Source organism: Hibiscus syriacus, unplaced genomic scaffold (assembly GCF_006381635.1).
Source record: "Hibiscus syriacus cultivar Baekdansim isolate YM2019G1 unplaced genomic scaffold, ASM638163v2 tig00110307_pilon, whole genome shotgun sequence".
Lineage (NCBI taxonomy): Eukaryota > Viridiplantae > Streptophyta > Magnoliopsida > Malvales > Malvaceae > Hibiscus > Hibiscus syriacus.
In genome coordinates, this window is record NW_024062674.1 from 951,813 (window position 1) to 976,137 (window position 24,325).

Sequence of the window (24,325 nt, forward strand, 5' to 3'; positions counted from 1 at the left end):
GTACTCCGACTCAAGGAGTGAAAGAATTGAGGAATAAGAGCATTCTTTTAGTGAAAGTTCCTTCAAGAAATCATAAGTCCAAGAAAGCTACCTAAAAGTCAAAAATTCAAATGAAAGAGCAATATTCACATTTGTTTACTTGAAGTAAAATTCGATGATGAATTTTTTAAGGAAAGAGAATTATAATATTCTTAGATTCTTGAACCATCATTTTTTTCTCTAATAACCAACAAATCATTTGAAGAGTTGATTTAATTTTAAACATTTAGAAGTGTTTCATATTTGACTAAGTCAATTTTATTAGAAGATACTTTGATCCATGATTTAATTTAAAAATTAAGAAATGATAATGAAGAGTTTAAACACTAAAATAAAAAAGTGAGAGAAAGTTCAAGTGTGCATGTCAATTATCTCAAAAAACTTGTAAGTGAAATTGAATGAAAATGAGGAATTTGCAAACTGTCCACCAAGAGTGATGATGGTAGGGTTTGAACTTTGTCTTACAAGCTCAAATTCTTAAATCTCAACCACTTGTACCAACACTCATTGATTCCAACCACTTGATTCCAAAGAATTGAAAAAGAGAATAAAGGATTCATTCATCTTCCTTAAATCATGATGATTAAGTGAGAGAAATTATTTTTTTTCAAAATTTCTTAAATATTTAAAAAACTCAAGCCTAGTTCCTTAATCCCAAAGTGTTTTAGTAACATTTTAGAGTCATCTATTCAAGACTTGATAATCTTCTTTTAAACCCTAAATGAGGAGGATCAATGCATTTTTAAAGCATTGGGGGTTTTTTTTTATGTTTTCATTTGTCTTTGATAGTGTCTTGTTCTTGAAACGCAAAAAGATTTAGTAGAAACATCCAAGGTAAGGGAAAAATAAGCTAATCAAATAATTTTTTTATTCGAGACATATCTTAAGTTTAGATTAGGTAAGTGTAGCCAAAATCGAATATACATGTGTATTTCTGTGTTTTATGATTGTTGACAGTGATCCTTGTATTGAAAAGAAGAAGAATAAGGAAAGAATATTTATTTCATGTAGATTCTATATACAAAGTAATTGATCCTTTATATACGAACTCAACTTACGAACTAACCATATAACAAACTAATCACTTTAACAATGATTTTGATTTATGAAGGAAAATCTTATAAAATGTCTAATTTAGTATCGACTTTGAAACGAGAACTTGATTAACATATTAATTGATAAGGTATCCATTCACGTGTTTGGTATGAAGATTTGATGATATGATATATCATAACATGCTAAAATATGTATTTGTTATGCGAGATATAATATTATTATAAAAATATGTTAATTTGTCATGTATGAAAAATAAAAACAACCCAAATGCTTCATTTAATATTGATGGTAATTTGTGTACAAATCTGATAATGAAAAATGGCAACTTCTGGTACTTTGATAATATGGTTTAATGAGCTATTGGTTATTAATTTAGGTATGAGTACAATTGGCATGCCATAATTTTATAGCTTGTATATGGGTTTTTAAGACTTCTATCTTAATGAAAATGATGGATATTATTTATTGGGACTATATCTCTTGACGAAGAGAGAAAATGTTTATTATATTGTATCAGATCAATACTTGATGAGAAGATGAGATCTGAGTATCCGTATACTATTAATAGATCATTGGATTAAACTTAATGAAATGCATCTAAATGTTTGTGCTTTAATTTTGTAAATTGTGTATAAGAAATGTTATGATCACCCTATTATGATCAAAAGTGTGTTATATTTGATTAAGATTGATATAGTATACTTTATTTTGTCTCGTCTATCTCACTATGCTTCTCAAAGCTCATTATATTTGTTTAACTACTTTCGGGGGAGATTGACTATGTTATAGTGTTCAAATGTTTATTTTAGGATTTACAAGTTAATTCACGATTTCAACCGGTGTAAATTCTTTTATTTTTAAACTTCTAAGGTAGTGATACAAAAACCCTAGTTATTTTGAATATTTGATGAAGTATGTTTATAATTAATGTAATATATTTGGTCATATTTTTGTTATGTTAATGATAAGGATGCTATGATATGTTAAGTTATGAATGTTAGTTTTAGATGATTGTTGTAAAAATCGTATATTACAATAGCATTTAGGTATATGTTCTAGATTAACATGTTCATAGGTAAGTTAATTGAGTACATGTTGTGGTTAATGAATAAGTGGTTCCCTATAAGAAGAATATTTTTTATACTTGGTAAATTCATAAAGTAAACATTAATGTTAACTTTGAATGAAATCTGACATGTGCGATGATCATAAAGTAAACATTAATGTTAACTTTGAATGAAATCTGACATGTGCGATGATCAAATGAATGTATAACATCTTATTTGTGCTTTGTTTGATGGGAGTTAGATGCATGTTGGGTGTGTTTTTATGTTAAAATATAGGATAAATTATACGTTTAGCACCTAAACTATTACTTTTGTTCTATTTTGGTATCTAAATTTTATTTTGTTTCAAAAATCATACGTAACATTTAGTTTAGGTTTTATTTTGGTATCCCACATGTCGAAATGATCCTAACACTTGAGAAAAAGTAGCGATATTCGACTGTAAGTGAAAAGCTAAAAATTTAAAGGAGTAACCATCAAACTTTGGGTTAGGTAGGTTGGCAACCAAAAAATCTTATTTTTAAATAAATTTTGTAGAAAAATCTTTTAAAAGATAAAAAAGTATGTGTGTAACCATAAATTCATTTTGAAATGGTTCGAGAGTTTATTGGGAAGGATGAGCACCCCCACATGCCCAAAATTAATACCTCATCAATTATACGTTATCTCTTATAATGAAAATTGTGAATTCGAATATAAATATAAATTATTATTCTTTTATTCCAAAAAATACAAATATTGAGAATCTTAAGGAAAAAGAGACAATATTCATCATTTCCAATTGAGTAGAGATAATCTCTTAAATAATTAAGACAACTATTTCTTTCTCAAACTGAAATAAAAGGAATATCATAATTCCTCTTAAACAAGCAAACACATATCGTTTTATTAATATGATGAATAAAAGAAGAAGAAAATACGATATTTCATCATTTCCAATTGAAGAGAAATAAAATCCTAATGTATATTAAGATAACTAATTCTTTTTTCAACTAGAATAAACAGAATATCGTAATTTCTCCTTAAGAATTCGATATTAAGAACTTATTTAAAAAGGTCAAATGAAAAATAAGTCAATTTATTTTGATATCTTCTTATTTAGAAAAAAATAAAGAATGTCCGGTTATTTAAAAATATTATACAAAGCCTTTAATATAAATCAAACGACTCTTCCTAGATAAGTTTAAATAATGGAACATTTCCTTTTCTTTTCTTTATTTCAATTAGTTTTTAGCGTGATTTTTTTGGCATCACTAAATATAATATTCAATTATTTTAAAATATCTAGAATAGAATATTTAGTTATCTTAAGGCCATTTTTTCTCAATATTTTAAAATACAATATAACCTCTATAAATTAATACTTGATAAATTAATTACCTCTCTAAAATAATAATTTTTCTCAGTCCCGACTTGGACCCGAGTTCTAAATTAATAATTTTGATAAATTAATAAGATAATAATTTTCTAGAAGACTCTTATATAAATTTATTGTCATTTCAATATTATAAATTAATAATTCTATAAAATTACAAATATAAGTAAGACAACTTAGTAAAATATGATTATATTGTAGTTTGTTTCTTCTTAAAATTTAAATCTAGTTGTATTTCATCTCCAACTTTCTTACTGCACCAAAAGTTCTGGTGTTACATTCTCATACTATAAAAAAATTGAGAAGAGTTGTTGTTTCTATGAGTGCTTCCTTCCGTATAATTGGTTGCAAAGGCATTATATCATCTTCAATTTCATTCTCAATAGGATTTTTAATAACAATAGCTATAATTTATTCTAAACTTCGGACCTTTGAACATGTATCATTTACACCCGGATAATCCAATAGGTGATTGGCATCCATTTTTTTGTGGTACCCAAGGTCATTAATCATCGTATCAAGTTCATGAATGCCTTATTTAGTAGTTTCTTCATTTAAATTTCTTGAGGCTATTTTATCCTGCGAATGAATTTTACGGTGTCGAAAATAATTTGCTATTGTCTCTTGCTGAACATTTATCATTGAAGCTGAGGCTGCAAGATTGATGTCATCTAAAACATTAATCTTTTATGAATTATATTCTCCCAACTCATATTCCTCTAATATCATAAGGCAAAATCTTCTACGGTGGTACTTTTTGAAAGTTCTTATTACCTTTGCATCACATGATTGGATTTTTGATATCATGTTGGGTGACAAAAAATACAACTCAACATTATGTAGCCCTTCAATATTTTTTGGATGGGCTGGACAATTATCTACCATGCCAAAAATCTTCTACCATGCATTTTCTGGTCCAACCAACAAACATATTCAACAAAAAACACACTAGTCATCCATGCTCTTGTGTTGGAACAATATTAATTTAAGTTGTTCATATTGACATTTTTAAATCAACGGGGCTTTGCATACTTTCCAATAACCCATAAAGGAATTTTTTCAGAGCCATCCTCATTGCAACTGTTAGAGTTTGACTCGAATTCAAAGTGGCACAAATTAATTAATATATAAATTTGTGAAAGTAAGAAACCTAGTTTGATTAAAAGTAGAAAACTTTATTAAGGTAGATTTATACTTTATTTAGTTTTCATTTGTGATCAAGTATCTATCTCTATAAATAGATACTAAGGGTAAATGTTATATCAAGTGTTTTCTTTCACCAAATTTTTTGTATTTTCTTCCTTCATATTAGTGAAATTCTTCTCCTCTACTTATGGTTTTTCCCTTTTGGGTTTTCCACGTAAACCTTGGCGTTCTTTGTTTTTCTTTTTCGGTCGTGTTTATTTGTTTACCTATAATCATCGTTACAATATTATAACAAATTGGTATTAGAGCTTTGGGTTCAAGATTATGGCAAAAATGAAGTATGATATTCCGCTGTTAGATCGAAACATCATGTTCTCATTTTGGCAGGTGAAGATTTAGGATGTTCTTACACAGATCTCGAATATGCAATAGAATGATTTGATGAAAAGTCAGTAACACAATGATGAATGAGGAAAAAAATAAGGATCATAAAGCCCTTTCTTATATTCGTTTACACTTATCAAATCAAATCTTACAAAATGTGTTGAAAAAAAAACATATCATTCTTTGTGGGCAAAATTGGAGCAATTTGCCTGCAAAAATCGTTAACCATCAAGTAGCAGTTAAAGCAACATCTTTATTCCCTCAAGTTGGTGGAACATTCTTCTCTTGAAAAGTACCAGACCACATTCAAGGAGAGTGTCTCTGATTTAGATACTTTAGAAGTGAAGAATGAAAAAGAAGACTTAGGATTGATCCTCCTATGTTCGCTACATCCTTCCTACTCATCTTTCAGTGATACAATCTTGCATAGTCGCAAAATACTCACTCTTAAAGAAATGAGCAATGGCCTGTACTCATTTGACAAGATGGAACATTTTTTTATTTGTTCCAAGCCCTTTGATGTGCATGAATTGACTAGCTCAGATTGTGGAAGAAAAGACGAGCGTTCTTTTGATATTATTGGAGATCAAAATCTTTCAAACGAGGTAAAACTTGTCATTTTTGTAAAAAGAAAGGGCATATTAAATTGGAGTGTTACAAGTTACAAAATAAAATCAAAAGAGAAGCTGAAGAAAAGAACTTTGGAAAATCTAATGAGGTCGGTGTAGCGGAGGAGTACGATGATAAATATCTCATATTTGTTGCTGGCAATAACTTTATAACAGGAGATGAGTGGATACTTGACTCTGGTAGTGATTTTCATATGAGTCCCAATCACGATTGGTTTACGACGTATAAAGATGTATCTACAAATGATATATTTTTGGAAATAATGTCTCTTGTAAAGTCGCAATTATTGGTATAATCAAGATTAAGATATTCGAACACTTGGTAATGTAAGACATGTTTCAGATTTGGGTAGAAATCTAATTTCGTTAGGTACCCTAGATTCAAAAGGGTACAAATTCTTTAGAAAAAGGTGTTATGAAATTTTTTAAGGGTAGAGAAAGACTGCAAAATTCTTTAACGAAGGCAAAAAAATAACCAAAGCGATATCAATATAAAATAAGACATGCATAGGAGATGAAATTTAACGTGGTTCGGCCTTTCCTATCTCCACGTGCGAGATGAACAATATTTCATTATATATGTAGAGAACACGAAGAGTAAAAGCACCCGGTATGGATCCCAAAACCTGGTGTATCCCAAAAACTCTCTCATTTCCTACAAAACCATCTCTGCAACATGAACCCAAAAAGTTATAAAGATCCCAAAAAGGATTACTGATAACTCCATGAAAAGGCCATATTTAGGGCCTTTCCACGTAAGTTATTTACTGTCTAAGAACTCATATATGATCATATAGATGCATTTAGGAGCATATTGTTGCATCTGGTGGAAATATATTTTGTCATAACATTTTATTTTGTAAATGGTGATACATTTTGGGGAAGGTGTTTTGTTTGACGATATGCAGGATTTGGAAGCAAGGATAAGCAAAAAACAATTCTCGTGACATGATGGGACTGCTGAGCAGAATGCAAATGCCAAATTGGACGACATTTTGGAAGCGAAAAAGAGAAAGATGATATTTTTAAGAGCCAGTTGTCCTTGTCTTCACGTCCCCTCAACTGCCAGTCATCTAGGAGGGGACATTTGCCACATGGGTCATCTAAGGGGATCACTTCCACAGCTACACACCCCCTCACGTGAAATGAACCTGGTCGGGGTATCCTAGGAATTTTAACATAAATTCTTAGGTTTATTCTCCCCCTATAAATAGGAAATGGAACCACCAAAAGAAATAGACTTTACACACACCGCCTTGAGCTAAATTTCAGAGAGAAAAAGGTCTCTCCTTTTTCTGTCAATCATTTTTTCCATGGCATTCCTCCTAATAAGCTAGAGGGACTGGCGAGTTAGGCGTCTAAGAGGAGCTAACAAGCTGAGGCAGTTCGTGGTGGCCAAGGAGAGCTCCGATAGTGCACGTCGAAGGCTTTTCCTACTTTCCTTTGTTGTTTGCTCTCTTTTATCTTATTTGGGTTGTATGTAATGGATTAATTTCATGCCTTGTTGCTTGGAATATTCAAACCCCACCATGAACTTGTCTTATTTGGTGGGAGTTCCTTATGGTTATTTAAGTTTTATTTTAATGGATGATTGTTTTTATATGGTGTTATTTGTTTTATTTATGATGTTTAATGCCTTAAGGTTGTAGGAGCTATGAGAGTAGCCATTCCTTAGGAGTTGTGTTTGAGAGAATGACTAAGTAGCATGTCCTTAGCGTTCATGAGAAACTAGAGAGGATTCACATAAGAAAGGGATTCTAAGTAGTAACTAGGGCTAATCCAACCTTAGATATAAGGCTAGGATTTCAATCGACTAAAAGGAGTAGTACTCGGTCGAGAGGTTAGATATTAGTGCTGCCGCTAAAAGGTATTGTCATGACATATCCTATTATCTAAACCAATATGATACCTGCACTAGCTAACGCCAATAGGTTTTGCCATGACATCATGAACCTGTCGATTCCCTTGACTAGAGATAGCGTAGGGCACCCTTAGTAAACTCTGTCAGGCATATAAGGCACATAAGTAAGACCATCCTGATAAGTAGACTTAAGTTTCCTAAGTAACTCCTATCATTCATTCCCGTAGTAGCTTGTTGTGTGAGGAGTCTAAAGTCATTTTAATTAAATCCAGTGTTTACATTTAATTTTGCCTTTGCATTTTCAATTGATTTCACTAAACTCAATTTAATTTTTGCCAAGACATTTCCATCCCATTTTCCATGACATTTCCATTTGCCACCATATTCCATTACACCATCATTTCATTCCCACCAACATCCATTTCATTTTGCCACAACATTCTCATATGTAAATACCATCACTAACTATACTTAAGTGAAATAGTAAATTGATGTGATTAAGCTTATAAATTTCCTCCAATCCCTGTGGATATGATACTCACTCATCACTGTATTACTTGTTCGATTGTGTATACTTGCACATATTTTCGCGACCATATTTAGTAGTCACAATTCGCGGATAAGTTTTTGGAACCATTGACGGTGAATTGGCAACTGGAAGTTAATTAGTTTTGTCATAGCATTTTTAACTTTTTCATTTTTTATATATAGTTTTACTTGTTATTTTCCTTATCTTTTTCAGGTTTTTCTTGGTGTATGACCAAAAGACACTTTGACGAGCCATTACAACCAATTGAACCTGAGATTGAGAGGTTGTTTAGGCAAAGAAAACGTGCTCAAAGTGTAAACATGTATCAAATTGGAAATCAAGGTATTGGTCATGAGGAAGATCATAATGTCGAGGTAATTCTGAATGCTGGGAATGTAACCAAACCTTGTGCCATTCATGATCACTTAAATCCTATCTTGAACGACTTAAATCCAAGAATTATGGCATCCAAGATTCAGGCAACCCATTTTGAGCTAAAACATGTCATGTTCAATATGCTAAATTCCATAGGGCAATTTGGGGGCATGAAAAATGAAGATTCCAGACAATATATTCGTAACTTCTTGGAGGTGTGCGATTCTTTCTGTCAACAAGGAGTGCACGAAGATGTATTAAAGTTAAAACTATTTCCATATTCTCTGCGTGACCGAGTTAGGGCTTGGTTTAGTAGTGTTTCAGTGGGTTCGATGGAGTCTTGGACTGATATGTGCAAAAGTTTTTTGATGTGGTATAATCCACCGAACATGAACACCCAACTGAGGAACGACATCGCTTCTTTTCATCAAGCTGATGACGAATCAATGTATGAATGCTTGGATCGGTATAAAGGATTGCTTAGTAAATGCTCAAATCATGGTTTTCAAGATTGGACTCAAGTGGTAATGTTCTATAACGGAGTAAATGTGCCCACGAGGATGATGCTAGATGCCTCGACAAATGGGACATTACTCGGTAAATCATCTTCAAAGGCATTCGACATTCTCGATAGGATTACCAATAATGATTATCAATTCCCATATACAAGGCTTGGAACTGGGCGAAAATCACATGAAGCATTCGAGTTAGACACTAAGGATTCTATGTCCGCTTAATTCGCTGCTATCACTAATATGTTAAAGAATTTGCAAAGACCAAGTGAGGTGAGAAAAAGTGAAGACAACCAATTCAATATGTTTATTATGCCATGTCAATCACCATGAGAGCGAGTGCCCGACCAATTAGGAACCCATCAACTATGTAGGAAACTATAATCGAGGTAACAACAACCCCTATTCTAACATCTATAATCCTGGATGACATCAACATCCAAACTTCTTGTGGGGAAATCAAGGAACCAACAATGCTAATCAACCCGTTCGATAGTAGAATTTCAATGACTCCCAAGGTTTTCAAACGAATATGCCTTGGCATAATTCTAACAAGGGAGTGCCATCTTCATCTAACACAAGTCTTTGGAGGCCATAATGCAAGAGTTTATAGCAACCACGAACACTATGCTACAAGACCATACAACCTCTATTAAAAACCAATGAGCTTTGTGATCGCTTGTAAATGTATATACTAAGGCAAGCAATTCTGTGAAAGTATATACAATCGAATCAAGTAATATAGGGTAAGTGAGTTATCGTCTCCACAGGGACTGGTCTAAAAATTTATCTTCATCACAACTAGAACTAGTTGTCACAAACTAATTCCTACTATCTTGTCAAACTAAAAAGCTAATATTAATAAAAGAAGGAAATATTATAATGATTGCATAAAAGTTTGGTCGAGGCAAAATAAATATGCATACTACTAAAACAAAACAAAACAAAGACAAGTGTTGATTTAAATATAATTCAAATAACCTCACATATTCAGACTTATCACAGAACATTTATGCTAATCTTTTGTGTTGACAATAATTACTCTAAGTCTAGAATGAATTATTATGACTTGTTTAGGCTGCCCAAAAGGATTACTAGATGGTTTCTATGGCAATACTACTCAGTGTTTACTACAACCCTTGGTTTGTTAGACTATTTTTGTAGCAATACCTCTCAGCATGAACTATAGGTGTTGTCTATCATACTCTAGCGTCTATCCCTTTTAGTCGATTGAAACCCGCTCCTTATCTCTAAGGTAGACAAGTTAGAACATCACCATTCCGAATCCATTCCATTGTTCACGTAGATATATCTTAATTCTCTTAAATATAAGAATCACTATCTAGAAAAAATGTGATCTCTCGATGCTCTTACATTGCCAAGACATGTTTTACCAAAACCCCAGGCTATCTCTTGATGTTCTTACAATGTCAAGGTAAAATATTCAAACAATGAACAAAACAGTCATGAGCAAAAACATAATTCATCATTCATAAAGCAGAAAATAATTGTCTAGGCAAAACAAAGATTAATACCAAGTAAGACAGTCATGGTGCTATCAAAAAGTCATCCAAGTATCATTGTTTAATACAACTCCAAATATGTAAAGAAATTAAGAACAAAGGAAGAACAACTCCCAAAATTGGGGGCTCTGTCGTGATGATTATGATCAGCACCGCGCCTACCTTGGTGATCAGATTCTCTCAAGGCCTGATCACCGCTCTGATACAGTCTGGATATGAAGGACACCAAGGAATATCGGTTGGTAAATGGTGGGAAAACACTGCAGTTGCTCGCTCACACCTTCAGTAAAGCTCTTCTCTTTTCTTCCTTATCTTCTCTTTTCGGCGGCTACGACTGGATATTTATAGGGAGAAATCTCCTAGGGTTTTGCATGATTAGAGGTTCCTTAAATAACCATTGCTATCTTGACTAGCCTAAAAAGGAAAGACGGCTGGCGGCTGGCAGAATATTAAAGGCTTGCTTGCACGTGAAGGAGGTTATCCAGCTGGCATGTGACATATGTGGTTTTGTCATATCCACTTCAGACTCTTCAGATAAACTGCCTCGCTGAGATAAATATGCTCTTCACGTTCTTCTCTATTCCATTGGCCCTTGCAAATTACGTGGTCGCAACTGAAATGTTCTTCATCTGTAAGTTTCCTGCACATACACAATCCACACAAACCCTTTCTCCTCAGCAACATCAGTTAAACCAAATAAATCTTGTCGAAGCAAAACTTATCCACCACAAGAAAATATGACCTACATGCAACTAAATGCAACTAAAATGTTGTGCATACTTTGTTCAGACGAGCAATAACTTAAGTGAAAAGACTAGAAATTGAGTCTTTTTACGGAGTTATCACACCCCCAAACTTAAGCTACTGCTTGTCCTCAAGCAATGTACAATAGCTAGAAGAAAATTAAAATTGTCATGGCAAAGCAGTGTTAAGAGAATCATATGGTTTGAGATTTCAGCCCTCAGCAAAAATAGTTGGCCTCAACATGTTCGACAGTCAAGTCCCTTCCCTAGTCAGGATTCCTTGCTATTGTGTGTGCGTGATTGTAATCAGTCTATGCATAAAGGTAATTAGAAAACTTAAAGTAAGTTCTTCTGGTTTGTCTAGACATCAAATTATTTGTCAGGCTTAGTTTATACTCCTAGTTATCTATCAAGTTTTTCTTTTTTTATTGGGGATTCAGCTCATCACACCTGCCGTCCCATAATCTAGGTGAAAGGGAGCACACCTTTCACCCCTAAGCTAGTCGGGCAGAGTCATCCTGTGACTACTTTCATTCACTCATATGCCTCAGCAACTCTTAATTTCTTGTGGAGTTTTTCTGCTTATGCCTTTCCATAGAGGAGTGTCCCTTTTTTGAGCAAGTTTTAAACACTAGAGAGTTCCACCTTAACCTTAAAATATTTTTGAAGTCTCGGTAATCAGAAAGTTCTTTCCTAAAAATTTTACTGATTACCTTAAGCAGGGACATCCTACAATCGTGTTTGTAGTATTCAAAGAATCAGGCATAGGGTTGGTTCTCTTCATTGGACAGTTTTACAATAATTTTGGCCTAGGCATCGGGCATCCCTAATTCATTCCAAACAATAATCTTAACATGCTTATGTCATGACAACTAAAATTTTCAACCAATTATTATCAATTGCTTTTTAACAAAGTATGGCAAAATATAGCACAATATCTCCCCCAAACTTGAGGGATGCATTGTCCTCAATGTATGAGAACTAAAACTACATGAATCTATATACAAATGTAAAAAATAAAAAAATAAAATGTAAACTTACTGTGGTGGGGTGGCTTGACTGGACGCCCGTGTTCGGCGTCGTTTGGGAGGAGAAGGACTCTCTGATCCCGAGTCTACTATTGCTATTGTCGAGGGTGACAGTTGAAGGATACGGTCTGCCGTTCACTTGATGCGTTTCTTGTTGGTCGAGGCTCATGCTAGAGTTGGTTGCTCAACAGTAGGAGTCGGTTGTGAAAGAGCTGGTACTGAACTTTGTGCTGTTTCATGGACTGGCGTTACTTGATGGATAGGGGACGGACATGGGACTGTATGGGACCTCGCTCGGGTTGCTTTGAGGCTGGGGTGAAATCTTCATCGGAGAAGAATAGATTTTGCTCCCCTCTCCAAGCCTTCACGTGGGGCTTTGTCATCGAAACTCATCAGCTCGGGTATTTTCTTCTTGGTGATACCCTCTTTAGATTTAATGAAATCCTCAAAGGGCTCTTCGGGGTTCTTTTTTTTTCTACACAAAGCGATTATCAAGTTAGGGAACAATAGATTACCCCGGTTTCTTTTAGCGCACTCATGGATTTGTTCGAAGATGAGTTCTCCAACATCGATCTTCTTCCCATATATTATCGAGTGTAAGAGCATTAATCTTTTCACTAGAACAGTTGTGTTGTGAGATGTTAGCATAAACTTGCCCTTAAGAAAATGGTTCCATAACTTAACGATCAGTTTAAGGGCTCGGTGATCGACTCTCTTTCTCGTTAGAGCATTCCCTTTGAACTTGGCCCACCCGAAGCAAAGATCTTCAAGTACGCCGTCGTAGGTTTCTTGGTCTGCCTCAGCCACAAATTTCTTATGTTATTTCTCCACTTTCCCCAACTTAAAGTATCTATTGAGTGATGAAGGGGAAAATTGAAGGAGCTTTCCTCTGACATACACCGTGTAGTTGGACGGGTCTTCGAGATGGGCGTAGAACTCCCTGACCATCGCTGGTGCTACGGCTTTGGGGTGACAAACAAACTTCTCCTAGTTATGCTTTTTAATCACGTCCATGACCTCCAGTCCAAATGGCTCTTCATCCTCTGATGGAAAGATGAACCCATCTTCCAAATACACGTCATTTTTGGAGGATTTTGAAGCATGCTTCAGCTTCGGCTGTTTGGAAATACTCAAAGCTCGTTATTGGGGTTGGGGTTTTCCTTGATCTGGCCATGATACATGTTTGGTGAAAGAAAAAGTTTTCTTGTTGTAGAGAGAGTGAGTGAGGCACGATGAAGAAGATGGAGTTGGGCGGTTTTTTCTGGAAAGTAATGGGTGGTTTCGGGTTAAATTGGTTCTTACACGATGGGAAAAGATTTGGCATTGAATGTGTGATATTTGATTGGATGTAAAGTTGAGGAAAAGATTGATTTCCCTATTTAATTATGCCGCATAAACCTCTTACCCTATGGTTTCCCTTCTTTTCATGTGTGAGCTATCTCTCCATGCTGCTACGCGTACTCTGCATGCCTACATTAAATAAAGAAAAAAAAAACAAAACGGATAATGAAAGCATAAAATAACTTAATTTATTTATGTACAAAATTCAAATTTTCGTTTTCTAGGCAACGAATTTTGTTCAAGTAAGTAAGGCAAACTCTTGGGCGTCATGTGCCATTGATGCCTATTTACCGCGCATGACTGGGCTTCTTTGTACTCCTTTAGCCTCTGCTCGTTCACATTGAAGATGGAACCATCATCTTGGTTCTTGATTTCTATTGCCCCATTGTTATAAACTTGATGTACGATGAACGATCCTGACCATTGTGACTTTAGCTTGTCTGGGAATAACTTAAGGCGTGAATTGGAGAGCAGTACTTGTTGTCTAGAATAAAATTGCCTAGGCAATATTTTTTTTGTCATACCATCGTTTAGTTTTCTTTTTGTAGAGGCGGGCATTTTCGTATACGTGTACTCGGAATTCATCCATCTCATCAGTTCCAAGAGTCTTCTTTCTCCAGCAAGCTGAGCATCTATGTTTAACTTTTTGATGGCCCAGTAGGATTTATGTTCAAGTTCCACAGGCAGATGACATTCTTTTCCATAGATAAGTTTAAACGGGGACATTCCCAGCGGTGTCTTGAATGTTGTTCGATAAGCCCATAATGCTTCATCTAGCTTTGGTGACCAGTCCTTACGACTTGGGTTGACCAGCTTCTCTAGGATCTGTTTAATTTCTCAATTAGACACTTCAGCTTGTTTATTAGTCTGAGGGTGATATGCCATAGCGATCCTATGTCACACTCCATATCATTTCAATGCCTTGGCAATCAATTTGTTGTTAAAATGTGTGCCCTCATCACTAATGATGGCTCGTGGTGTTCCAAAACGTGTGAATATATTTTTGTGCAAAAAGTTTAGAACCACCTTGGAATCATTTTTAGGTGTTACATGGATACATAATCCACTACCAAGAGAATGTACAAATCTCTAAATGATGTGGGAAAGGGTCTCATGAAGTCGATTCCCCATATGTCGAAAAGTTCATCCTCCAAAATATTTTGCCACAGCGTCTCATATCATTTTGATATGTTCTATATTCGTTGGAATCTATCACATGACTTATAGAATTCATGCGCATCTCTGAACAAGGTTGGCCAATAGAATTCGGATTGAAGTACTTTTGTCATTGTTCTCATTCCACCAAAGTGCCCTCCATACTGTGACGAGTGACATTGAAGTATAATTTCTTTCTACTATTCTTCTGGAATGTATCTTTGGATTATTTGGTCTCCACATTGCTTGAATAGGAACAGTTCATCCCAATAATAATGTCTCACATCATGTCGAAACTTCTTTCAGCCCTGGCTAGATAAATCAGGAGGAACAATACAACTAACAAGAAAATTAATTATATCAGCATACCACGGTGCAACCGTGACAAATAATATTTTCTCATCAGGGAAATCCTCTTGAATTTCTGTTATGTCAAGACAATCAAATTTGTTATCTAGCCTAGACAAATGGTCTGTCACTTGATTTTCTATACCCTTTCTATCATTGATCTCTAAATCGAACTCTTGTAGTAATAGTATCTATCGAATTAGCCTAGGCTTTGCATCTTTTTATTGGTCAAATATTTAATGACAGAATGATCGGTATGCACAATTACCTTAGTGCCTATTAGATATGGCCTAAACTTATCGAATGTAAATACTACTACTAAGAGTTCTTTTTTAGTAGTGGTATAGTTTACTTGTGCATCATTAAGAGTATGGCTTGCATAATGGATAACATGAAAGATTTTACTTTTTCGTTGCCTTATCACCACTCCGACTACATAGTCACTAGCATCGCACATGAGCTTAAAAGGTTCATTCCAGTCTGGTGAGATAACGATTGGTGCTGCCGAGAGTTTTTTCTTCAAATCTGTAAAGGCATCCAAACAATCGTTAATAAATTCAAATGGATGATTTTGTTGAAGCAAAAGAAACAAGGGTTTAGAGATTTGAGAAAAATATTTTATGAACCACCTGTAGAAGTCTACATGTCCAAGGAAACTACGTACACCTCTCATGTTGGTGGGTGGGGGAAGGTTTGCAATTACGTCCACCTTGGCTTTATCAACTTCAATGCCTCAACATGAAATTTTGTGAACCAACACTATTCCCTCGGTTACCATAAAATGGCATTTCTCCCAATTTAGTACTAGGTTGGCTTCTTCACATCGTTTCAGTACCTTGGATAAATTATCGAGACATCGGTCAAAATCATCACCTGAGATGGAGAAGTCATCTATAAATATTTCCATACATTCTTACACCATGTCTGAAAAGATTGCCATCATATATCGTTGAAAGGTAGCTGGAGTATTACACAACCCAAATGACATTCGTCTAAATGTATAGGTACCATATGGGCATGTGAAAGTAGTTTTCTCTTGATCCTCCGATGCTATGACTATTTGATTGTATATTGAGTATCCGTCGAGGAAGCAATAAAATGCTTTTCCAGGTAACCTATCAAGCATTTGGTCGATAAAAGGTAAGGGAAAATGGTTTTTCTTTGTTGCTTTATTTAGCTTCCTGTAATCCATGCATATACGCCAACCCGTGACTATTCTAGTGGTGAGGAGCTTGTCATGTTCACTTTTAAACATGGTCACACCACCTTTTTTGGCACACGCTGCTCCGGGATGACCCATGAACTATCAGATATAGGATAAATCACTCCCGCATCCAACCATTTTATAATTTCCTTTATGACTACCGTCTTCATGATCGGGGTTATCTTCTAAGTTGATCTTATGTATGCATATGGTAAGGCTAATTCCCTTCAATTCTACCATTGTCCATCCTAAAGCCTTTTTGTGATGTGAAAAAACATTCAACAAACTATTCTCCTGTTCGGAGGTTAGATTGACAGAGATTATTACTGGTAAAGTTTCATTAATTCCTAGGTATCCATACTTCAAATGTGATGGCAAAGTTTTAAGCTCCAATTTGGGTGTATGTTGTAAAGATGATTATGGAGAATTAATTTTATCATAATCTAAGGGTTCGAATTTCATACCTGATTTATTATGAAGAAGCCTTGATTGTTTTTTTCTTTCCTTCGTATCCTGTATTGTGTGATTTTCAGGGAACCTATTGTGTGCTTTATTCAGATTTCTATTGTCAGTGCCATGATTCTCAGAATCATCTTCTGAAAATATTTTGCCTGGGCCAAAGTTTTCCTATTCGTACATCTTGGTTGTAGGGTCATGGTAAAAAGCGTTGTATTCATCTAGCCTTAGAGATTCACCGTGTCCAAGGGTTTCCTTTTCCTCTACTTTTCTAATACATTGACATTCCTCTAAGTCGTCCACATATTTCATGGAGTTGAATACATTGATTGTGATGCTTTGCTCTCCTACTCGCATTGTGAACTCTCTCTTTTCATAATCTATTAGGATTCTTCCAGTGGCTAAAAAGGGTCGCCCCAGAATGATAGGTGAATTTCCATCGGCTTCGCAGTCCAAGATGAGGAAATCAACTGGAAATACGAATTTGTCCACCTTTACTATGACGACTTCTATTCTTCCCTCGGGCCGCACATAAGACCGGTCGGCTAGCTGTAGGATCACTGTGGTCGGACAAGCGTGATACCCTTCTAGTTTCATAAATATGGACTTTGGTATCAAGTTTATACTTAATCCTAAATCAACAAGAGCTCGTCCTACAAAGTCATTACCAATTGAACATGACATTATAAAACTGCCAAGGTCTTTTTATTTTGGTGGGAGTTTGCTTACTGCAGAATAGATTTATGTTATCGTGGCAACACATTCTACCTTCATTTTCTTTGTAACGATGTCCTTAAGGAACTTGGCATAGGAAGGCATTTGCTCGATGGCTTTAAGTAAGGGCACATTGATATACAACTGGTCTAGAACATCAACAAATTTCTTGAACTGGATGTCATCATTCTACTTCTTCAATCGTTGAGGGAACGGTGGTGGAGGTCACACATTATCTACTATTGGTGTTGAGGAATCTCTGGCCTTGGCCATGAATTTCTCATTATCTATACGATGTTTTTCTGAGCCTTCATCCCCTTCTTTCTCTTCAGGCGCTTCATCTTGTTCCTCATTTTCAGCTCGATCCCCTGGTTGTGTTATTCTATGGTGAGGACTGTTTTGGTGTTCTCCCCTAAACTTGTCATTTTGGTTGACCTATGTTCCACTCCTTAGTGTAAGCACACTGTATTGCTTCTTTCCATGATGTTTAGTGATCTCCGTATCACTAGGGAGATTTCCTTGTGGGCAAGAATGTAATGCCATAGTAATGTATCCCATTTGATTCTCCAATGCTCTTAGAGACGAACTATGGTTTTGTAAAAGTGTGGCTTGCCTTTGTAGCAAATTTCCTTGATTTCTAATTGTTGCAGAATGCTCTTTTGTTGAGTCCATAAATTTATGCAATGATAACTCCAAGGAATTAATATTGGAATTAGTATTAGAGAAAGAAGCTATACCTTTATTGTTTTGCCAGGGCTGCTGATGATACTGATTTTGAAAATATTGATGGTCAGAATTATTCTACTGTGGCTTGTAATTTGCTTCTTGATTGTTACTGTTCCCTTGATTACTCCATGAAAATTTCGGATGTTATCTCCAACCAGGATTGTACGTGTTTGAACAGGGGTTATTATTGCTCTGGTTGTAATTGCCCACAAAATTGGTTGACTCATGGTTTTCTGGACATTCACTCTCATGATGGTTGCCATGACAAAATATGCATGCGATATTGGTCACCTTGGCTTCTCTTACTTCATTAGGACGTTGCAAAGTTTTCAACATATTAGTTATGGCAGAAAGTTGAGCAGCTACTGAATCCTTACCCTATAATTCATTTGCTCCAGATGTTTTTCTTCCGGTTACCAATCTTATATTTGGGAATTGATAATCATTATTTGCTATCCTGCCAAGGATATCAAAGGCTTCCTTTGGTGATTTGTCAAGTAAGGTGTCATTTGCTGAGGCATCTAACATCATTCGAGTAGGTGCATTAACTCCGTTGTAAAACATTACTACTTGAGTCCATTCATGAAATCCATGGTTGACACATTTGCAAAGTAGACTTTTATACCTATCCGAACATTCGTACATTGATTCATCATCTCTTTGGAGAAAACTTGCAATGTCATTGCGAAGATGTGTATTCATATTGGGCAGATTATATCGAAGTAGGCAACTCTTGCATAAATCTGCCCATGACTCCATTGAGCCGGAAGGAGCTCCACTGAGCCAAGCTCTAGCTCTATCACGTAGGGAATAAGGGAAAAATTTTAGTTTAAGCACATCTTCATGTACTCCTTGTTGTCGAATCGAGTCGCATACTTCAAGGAAAGCACAAATATGTTGTCTAGCGTCCTCATTGGGTGAACCACCAAATTGGTCGATAGAATTTAGCATATTAAACATCACTGGTTTAAGCTCAAAATGAGTTGCTTGTATTTCAGGTGCCACTATGCCTAGATTGAGGTCATGGAGAATTGGGTTCAAATGATCTTGTATCGTTCTTGGTCTTGCAACTTGAAGATTAATTGTTGCATCTGGATCATCGTGATCTCCCATGTTGTTTCCTTGTAGTTGGTTTAAATGTTATCTGGTTCGTTGGTCACGTAGCCTCTGTCTGGATGATTATTCAACTTCAGGGTCGAATGGTTCCAATGGTTTACCAGGAGATCTCAGGGTCATGCAATAATAAAAACCTACAAAAGAAAATAGTAAACTACGTTAGACTAGATAGATATAAGGTGATAAGAAAAACTTGTTATGGCGAATAACAATTTCGTTAGTTGACAATCCCCGACAATGGCGCCAAAAACTTGATCGGTTGTAAATGTATATGCTAAGACAAGCAATTACATGCAAGTATACACAATCGAATCAAGTATTATAGGGTAAGTGAGTTATCGTCTCCACAGGGATTGGTCTAAAAATTTATCTTCACCACAACTAGAACTAGTTGTCACAAACTAATTCCTACTATCTTGTCAAACTAAAAAGCTAATATTAATAAAACAAGGAAATATTATAATGATTGAAGAAAAGTTTGGTCGAGGCAAAATAAATATGCAGACTACTAAAATAAAACAAAACAAAGAATTTAAATATAGTTCAAAAAACCTCACATATTCAGACTTATCACAGAGCACTTATGTTAATCTTTTGTGTTGACGACAATTACTCTAAGTCTAGAATGAATTATTGTGACTTGCTTAACCTGCCCGACAGGATTACTAAGCATTCTTAGACGGTTTCTATGGCAATACTACTCAGCGTTAACTATAACCCTTGGTTTGTTAGACTGTTGTTGTAGCAATACCTCTTAGCGTGAACTATAGGCGTTGTCTATCATACTCTAGCGTCTATTCCTTTTAGTCGATTGAAACCCGCTCCTTATATCTAAGGTAGACAAGTTAGAACATCATCATCCCAGATCCATTCCATTGTTCACGTAGATATATCTTAATTCTCTCGAATCTAAGAATCACTATCAAGACAAAAGGTAATCTTTCGATGCTCTTACATTGCCAAGACATGTTTTACCAAAACCCCAGGTGATCTCTCGATGCTCTTACACTGTCATGGTAAAATATTCAAACAATGAACAAAACAGTCATGAGCAAAAACATAATTCATCATTCATAAAGCAGAAAATAATTGTATAGGAAAAACAAAGATTAACACCAAGTAAGACAGTCATGGTGCTATGAAAAAGTCATCCAAGTATCATCGTTTAATATAACCCCAAATATGTAAAGAAATTAAGAACAAAGGAAGAACGACTCCCAAAACCTGGGGCTTTATCGTGACAATTCTGATCAGCACCGTGCCTACCTTTGTGATCAGCCACTCTCGAGACCTGATCACCGATCTGCTGCTGCTGATTGCTTGTAAATGTATATGCTAAGACAAGCAATTTTGTGCAAGTATACACAATCGAATCAAGTAATATAGGGTAAGTAAGTTATCGTCTCCACAGGGATTTGTCTAAAAATTTATCTTCACCACAATTAGAACTAGTTGTCACAAACTAATTCCTACTATCTTGTCAAACTAAAAAGATAATATTAATAAGACAAGGAAATATTATAATGATTACAAAAAAGTTTGGTCAAGGCAAAATAAATATGCAAACTACTAAAATAAAACAAAACAAAGAATTTAAATATAGTTCAAAAAACCTCACATATTCAGACTTATCACAGAGCACTTATGTTAATCTTTTGTGTTGACGACAATTACTCTAAGTCTAGAATGAATTATTGTGACTTGCTTAACCTGCCCGACAGGATTACTAAGCATTCTTAGACGGTTTCTATGGCAATACTACTCAGCATTAACTACAACCCTTGGTTTGTCAGACTGTTGTTGTAGCAATACATCTCAGCGTGAACTATAGGCGTTCTCTATCCTACTCTAGCGTCTATCCCTTTTAGTCGATTGAAACCCTCTCCTTATCTTTAAGGTAGACAAGTTAGAACATCACCATCCCGGATCCATTCCATTATTCACGTAGATCTATCTTAATTCTCTCGAATCTAAGAATCACTATCTAGACAAAAGGCGATCTCTTGATGCTCTTACATTGCCAAGACATGATTTACCAAAACCCCAGGCAATCTCTCGATGCTCTTACAGTGTCAAGGTAAAATATTCAAACAATGAACAAAACAGTTATGAGCAAAAACATAATTCATCATCTATAAAGCAGAAAATAATTGTATAGGCAAAACAAATATTAACGCCAATTAAGACAATCATGGTGCTATAAAAAAGTCATCCAAGTATCATCGTTTAATACAACCCTAAATATATAAAGAAATTAAGAACAAAGGAAGAATGACTCCCAAAATTGGGGGCTCTATCGTAACAATTTTGATCAGCACCGTGCCTGCTTTAGTGATCAGCCTCTCTCGACACCTGATCACCGCTATGCTATAGTCTAGCTATGGAGGACACCAAGGAAGGTCGGTTGGTAAACGGTGAGAAAGCACTGCAGTTGCTCACTCATACCTTCAGTAAAGCTCTTCTTTCTTCTTCCTTGCTTTCTCTCTTTAGTGACTACGACTAGATATTTATAGGGAGGAATCTGCTAGGGTTTCGCATGATTGGAGATTCCTTAAATAACTATTGCTATTTTGTCTAGCCTAAAAAGGAAAGGAGGCTGGCAGCATATTTAAGGCTTGCTTGTATGTGAAGGAGGTCATCCAGCTGGCATGTCACATAGGTTATTTCGTCATATATGTTTCAGACTCTTCAGATAAACCTTACCTCGGCGAGATAAATCTGCTCCTCACATTCTTCTCTATTCCATTGGCCCTTGCAAATTACGCGGTCGCAACTGAAATGTTCTTTCTTTGTAAATTTCCTGCACATACACAATCCACACAAACCCTTTCTCCTCAACAGTATCAGTTGAACCAAATAAATCTTGCTGAAGCAAAACTTATCCACCACAAGCAATATGACCTACATGCAACTAAATGCAACTAAAATGATGTGCATACTTTGTTCAGACGAGAAATAACTTAAGTGAAAAAACTAGAAATTGAGTTTTTGATGGAGTTATCACTTTGCTTCAGAGCCACACTTCATCTTTGAGGGCGTTGGAGGGTCAGGTTGGTCAAATTATCACGGTATTACAAGAATGTCAACCAGGTCGTCTGTCGAGTGACATTGAAGTCATGAAACCTCATGGAAAAGAGTAATGTAGTGTACTCACTCTACGGAGTGTCGCCTAAATCAATGTAGAAGACAAGTTAGGGGGAAGACCGAAGAATGATTTATCCCCTGTAACCGTGCAAGCTGAGCATGAAATGCCAGACGAGACGCAAGTGGAAGAGGATAAGGATGATGGTTCATCTAGTAAAGCAACTGAGGGAGTAAATATAAATGCCACGGCAAATGATGTTCCCACCCCTTTATTAAAGGAAGTCAGACTCTTACCTTCTTTCCTACAAAGACTAAAGAAGTATAATGTTGACATTCAATTCAAGAAGTTTGTCGACATTCTGGACCAACTCCACATCAATGTTCCTTTTCTTGAAGCTATAGAACAAATGCCAACATATGTTAAATTTCTCAAGGAGATTGTTACCAAGAAAAGAAAAGTTGAGAAGTACGAAACAGTTGCCACGACAAAAGCATGTTGCTCTGTCTTAAGCAAGCTTCCACCAAAGCGACAAGATCCAGGCAACTTTTTTATTCCATGTTTGATAGGATAAAATTACATTGGGAAGGCACTATGTGACCTTGGCTCAAGTGTGAATTTAATGCCTAAGTCAATCTTCATGAAGCTTGGAATAGGAAATGCGAGACCCACATATGTTATCTTGCACTAGCCGATGGCTTCCATGTTCGTACTGAGGGGCGATTCGAGGATGTCATTGTAAAGGTGGACAAATTTGTGTTACCAGTAGACTTTCATATACTGGATTACGAGATTGATGCCACGACACCCATAATTTTGGGCAGACCCTTCCTAGCTATCGGACGTATTCTTATCGATTGTGAGAAGTGTGAGATTACCATGAGAGTGTCCGACCAATGTGTCACTGTTAATGTTTTCTGTACTCTCAAGTACATGGATGAGTTTGAAGAATGCAGAGCATTTTCGAAGCAGATTCATTGATAGCAGGAGAAGTTGATCAATTTTACCATGACAATTTCATTTAACTGTAAAATTTTGAGAGGCTTATTGAAGAAGAAAGTGTTGAGGAGCCCAATGACTTTTCTTTGGAGGAGCAGCAGGCTAGCTTTCTCATAGCTAGTCTAGGTTCATGTTTTGGACCTCTTGATTTTGATGAGTTTGTTCCTCCTAAGCCCTCATTACAGTATGCACCTACCCTAAAGTTAAAAAAATTGCCATAACATCTTAAATATACTTATCTGGATAGTAATAAAACTTTACCTGTTATTATATCCTCTGCCCTTACTCCTAACCAATAATGTAGTTTTCTAAGTGTTTTGTCATAACACAGGAAATCGTTAGGATGGACTATGGTAGATCTGAAGGGGATAAGTCCCACTATTTGCATGCACAAAATCCTGCTGGAAGAATGCCATGACAAATCTATAGAACCACAAAGAATACTAAACCCAATCATGATGAAAGTCGTGATTAAAACAATCCTCAAATGGCTTGATGCTGGAGTGATTTACCCCATTTCTAATAGTTCTTGGGTGAGTCTCGTCCAATGTGTATCAAGGAAGGGAGACACAACCATGGTGATAAGTGAGGACAATGAGTTATTGCCAATACGCACTGTCATCGGGTGACGAATATACATGGATTACCACAAACTAAACAAGGCCACCAAGAATTATCACTTCCCTTTGCCTTTCATCGATCAAATGTTGGATCGACTAGCTGGAAACGGATTTTACTGCTTCGTGGATGGATACTCGTGGTATAATCAAATTGCCATCGTACTAGAGGACCAAGAGAAGACTACGTTCACGTGTACCTATGGAACTTATGCTTTCTAGAGGATGTCTTTTGGACTCTGTAATGCCCATCAACCTTTTAACTCTGCATGCAAGTTATATTTTCTGAATGGTTAATGA

General features: G+C 35.7%; 1 protein-coding gene across 1 annotated transcript; it reads left to right on the forward strand.

Annotated features, from left to right (window-relative positions):
- The first annotated feature begins 22,575 nt into the window (after positions 1–22,575).
- LOC120116933 lies at positions 22,576–23,390 on the forward strand. The gene is made up of 2 exons (XM_039137312.1): positions 22,576–22,951; positions 23,101–23,390. Exons 1-2 carry the CDS (start codon positions 22,576–22,578, stop codon positions 23,388–23,390), a joined length of 666 nt encoding a protein of 221 aa, XP_038993243.1.
- The last annotated feature ends 935 nt before the right edge of the window (positions 23,391–24,325 follow it).

Bases quoted from the DNA above. Each gene is read 5' to 3' on its own strand.
- LOC120116933 (XM_039137312.1), top strand. From the start codon at position 22,576: ATGCCAGACGAGACGCAAGTGGAAGAGGATAAGGATGATGGTTCATCT. The intron at 22,952-23,100 runs GCAACTTTTTTA...ATCTTGCACTAG, and splicing joins ACCAAAGCGACAAGATCCAG to CCGATGGCTTCCATGTTCGT.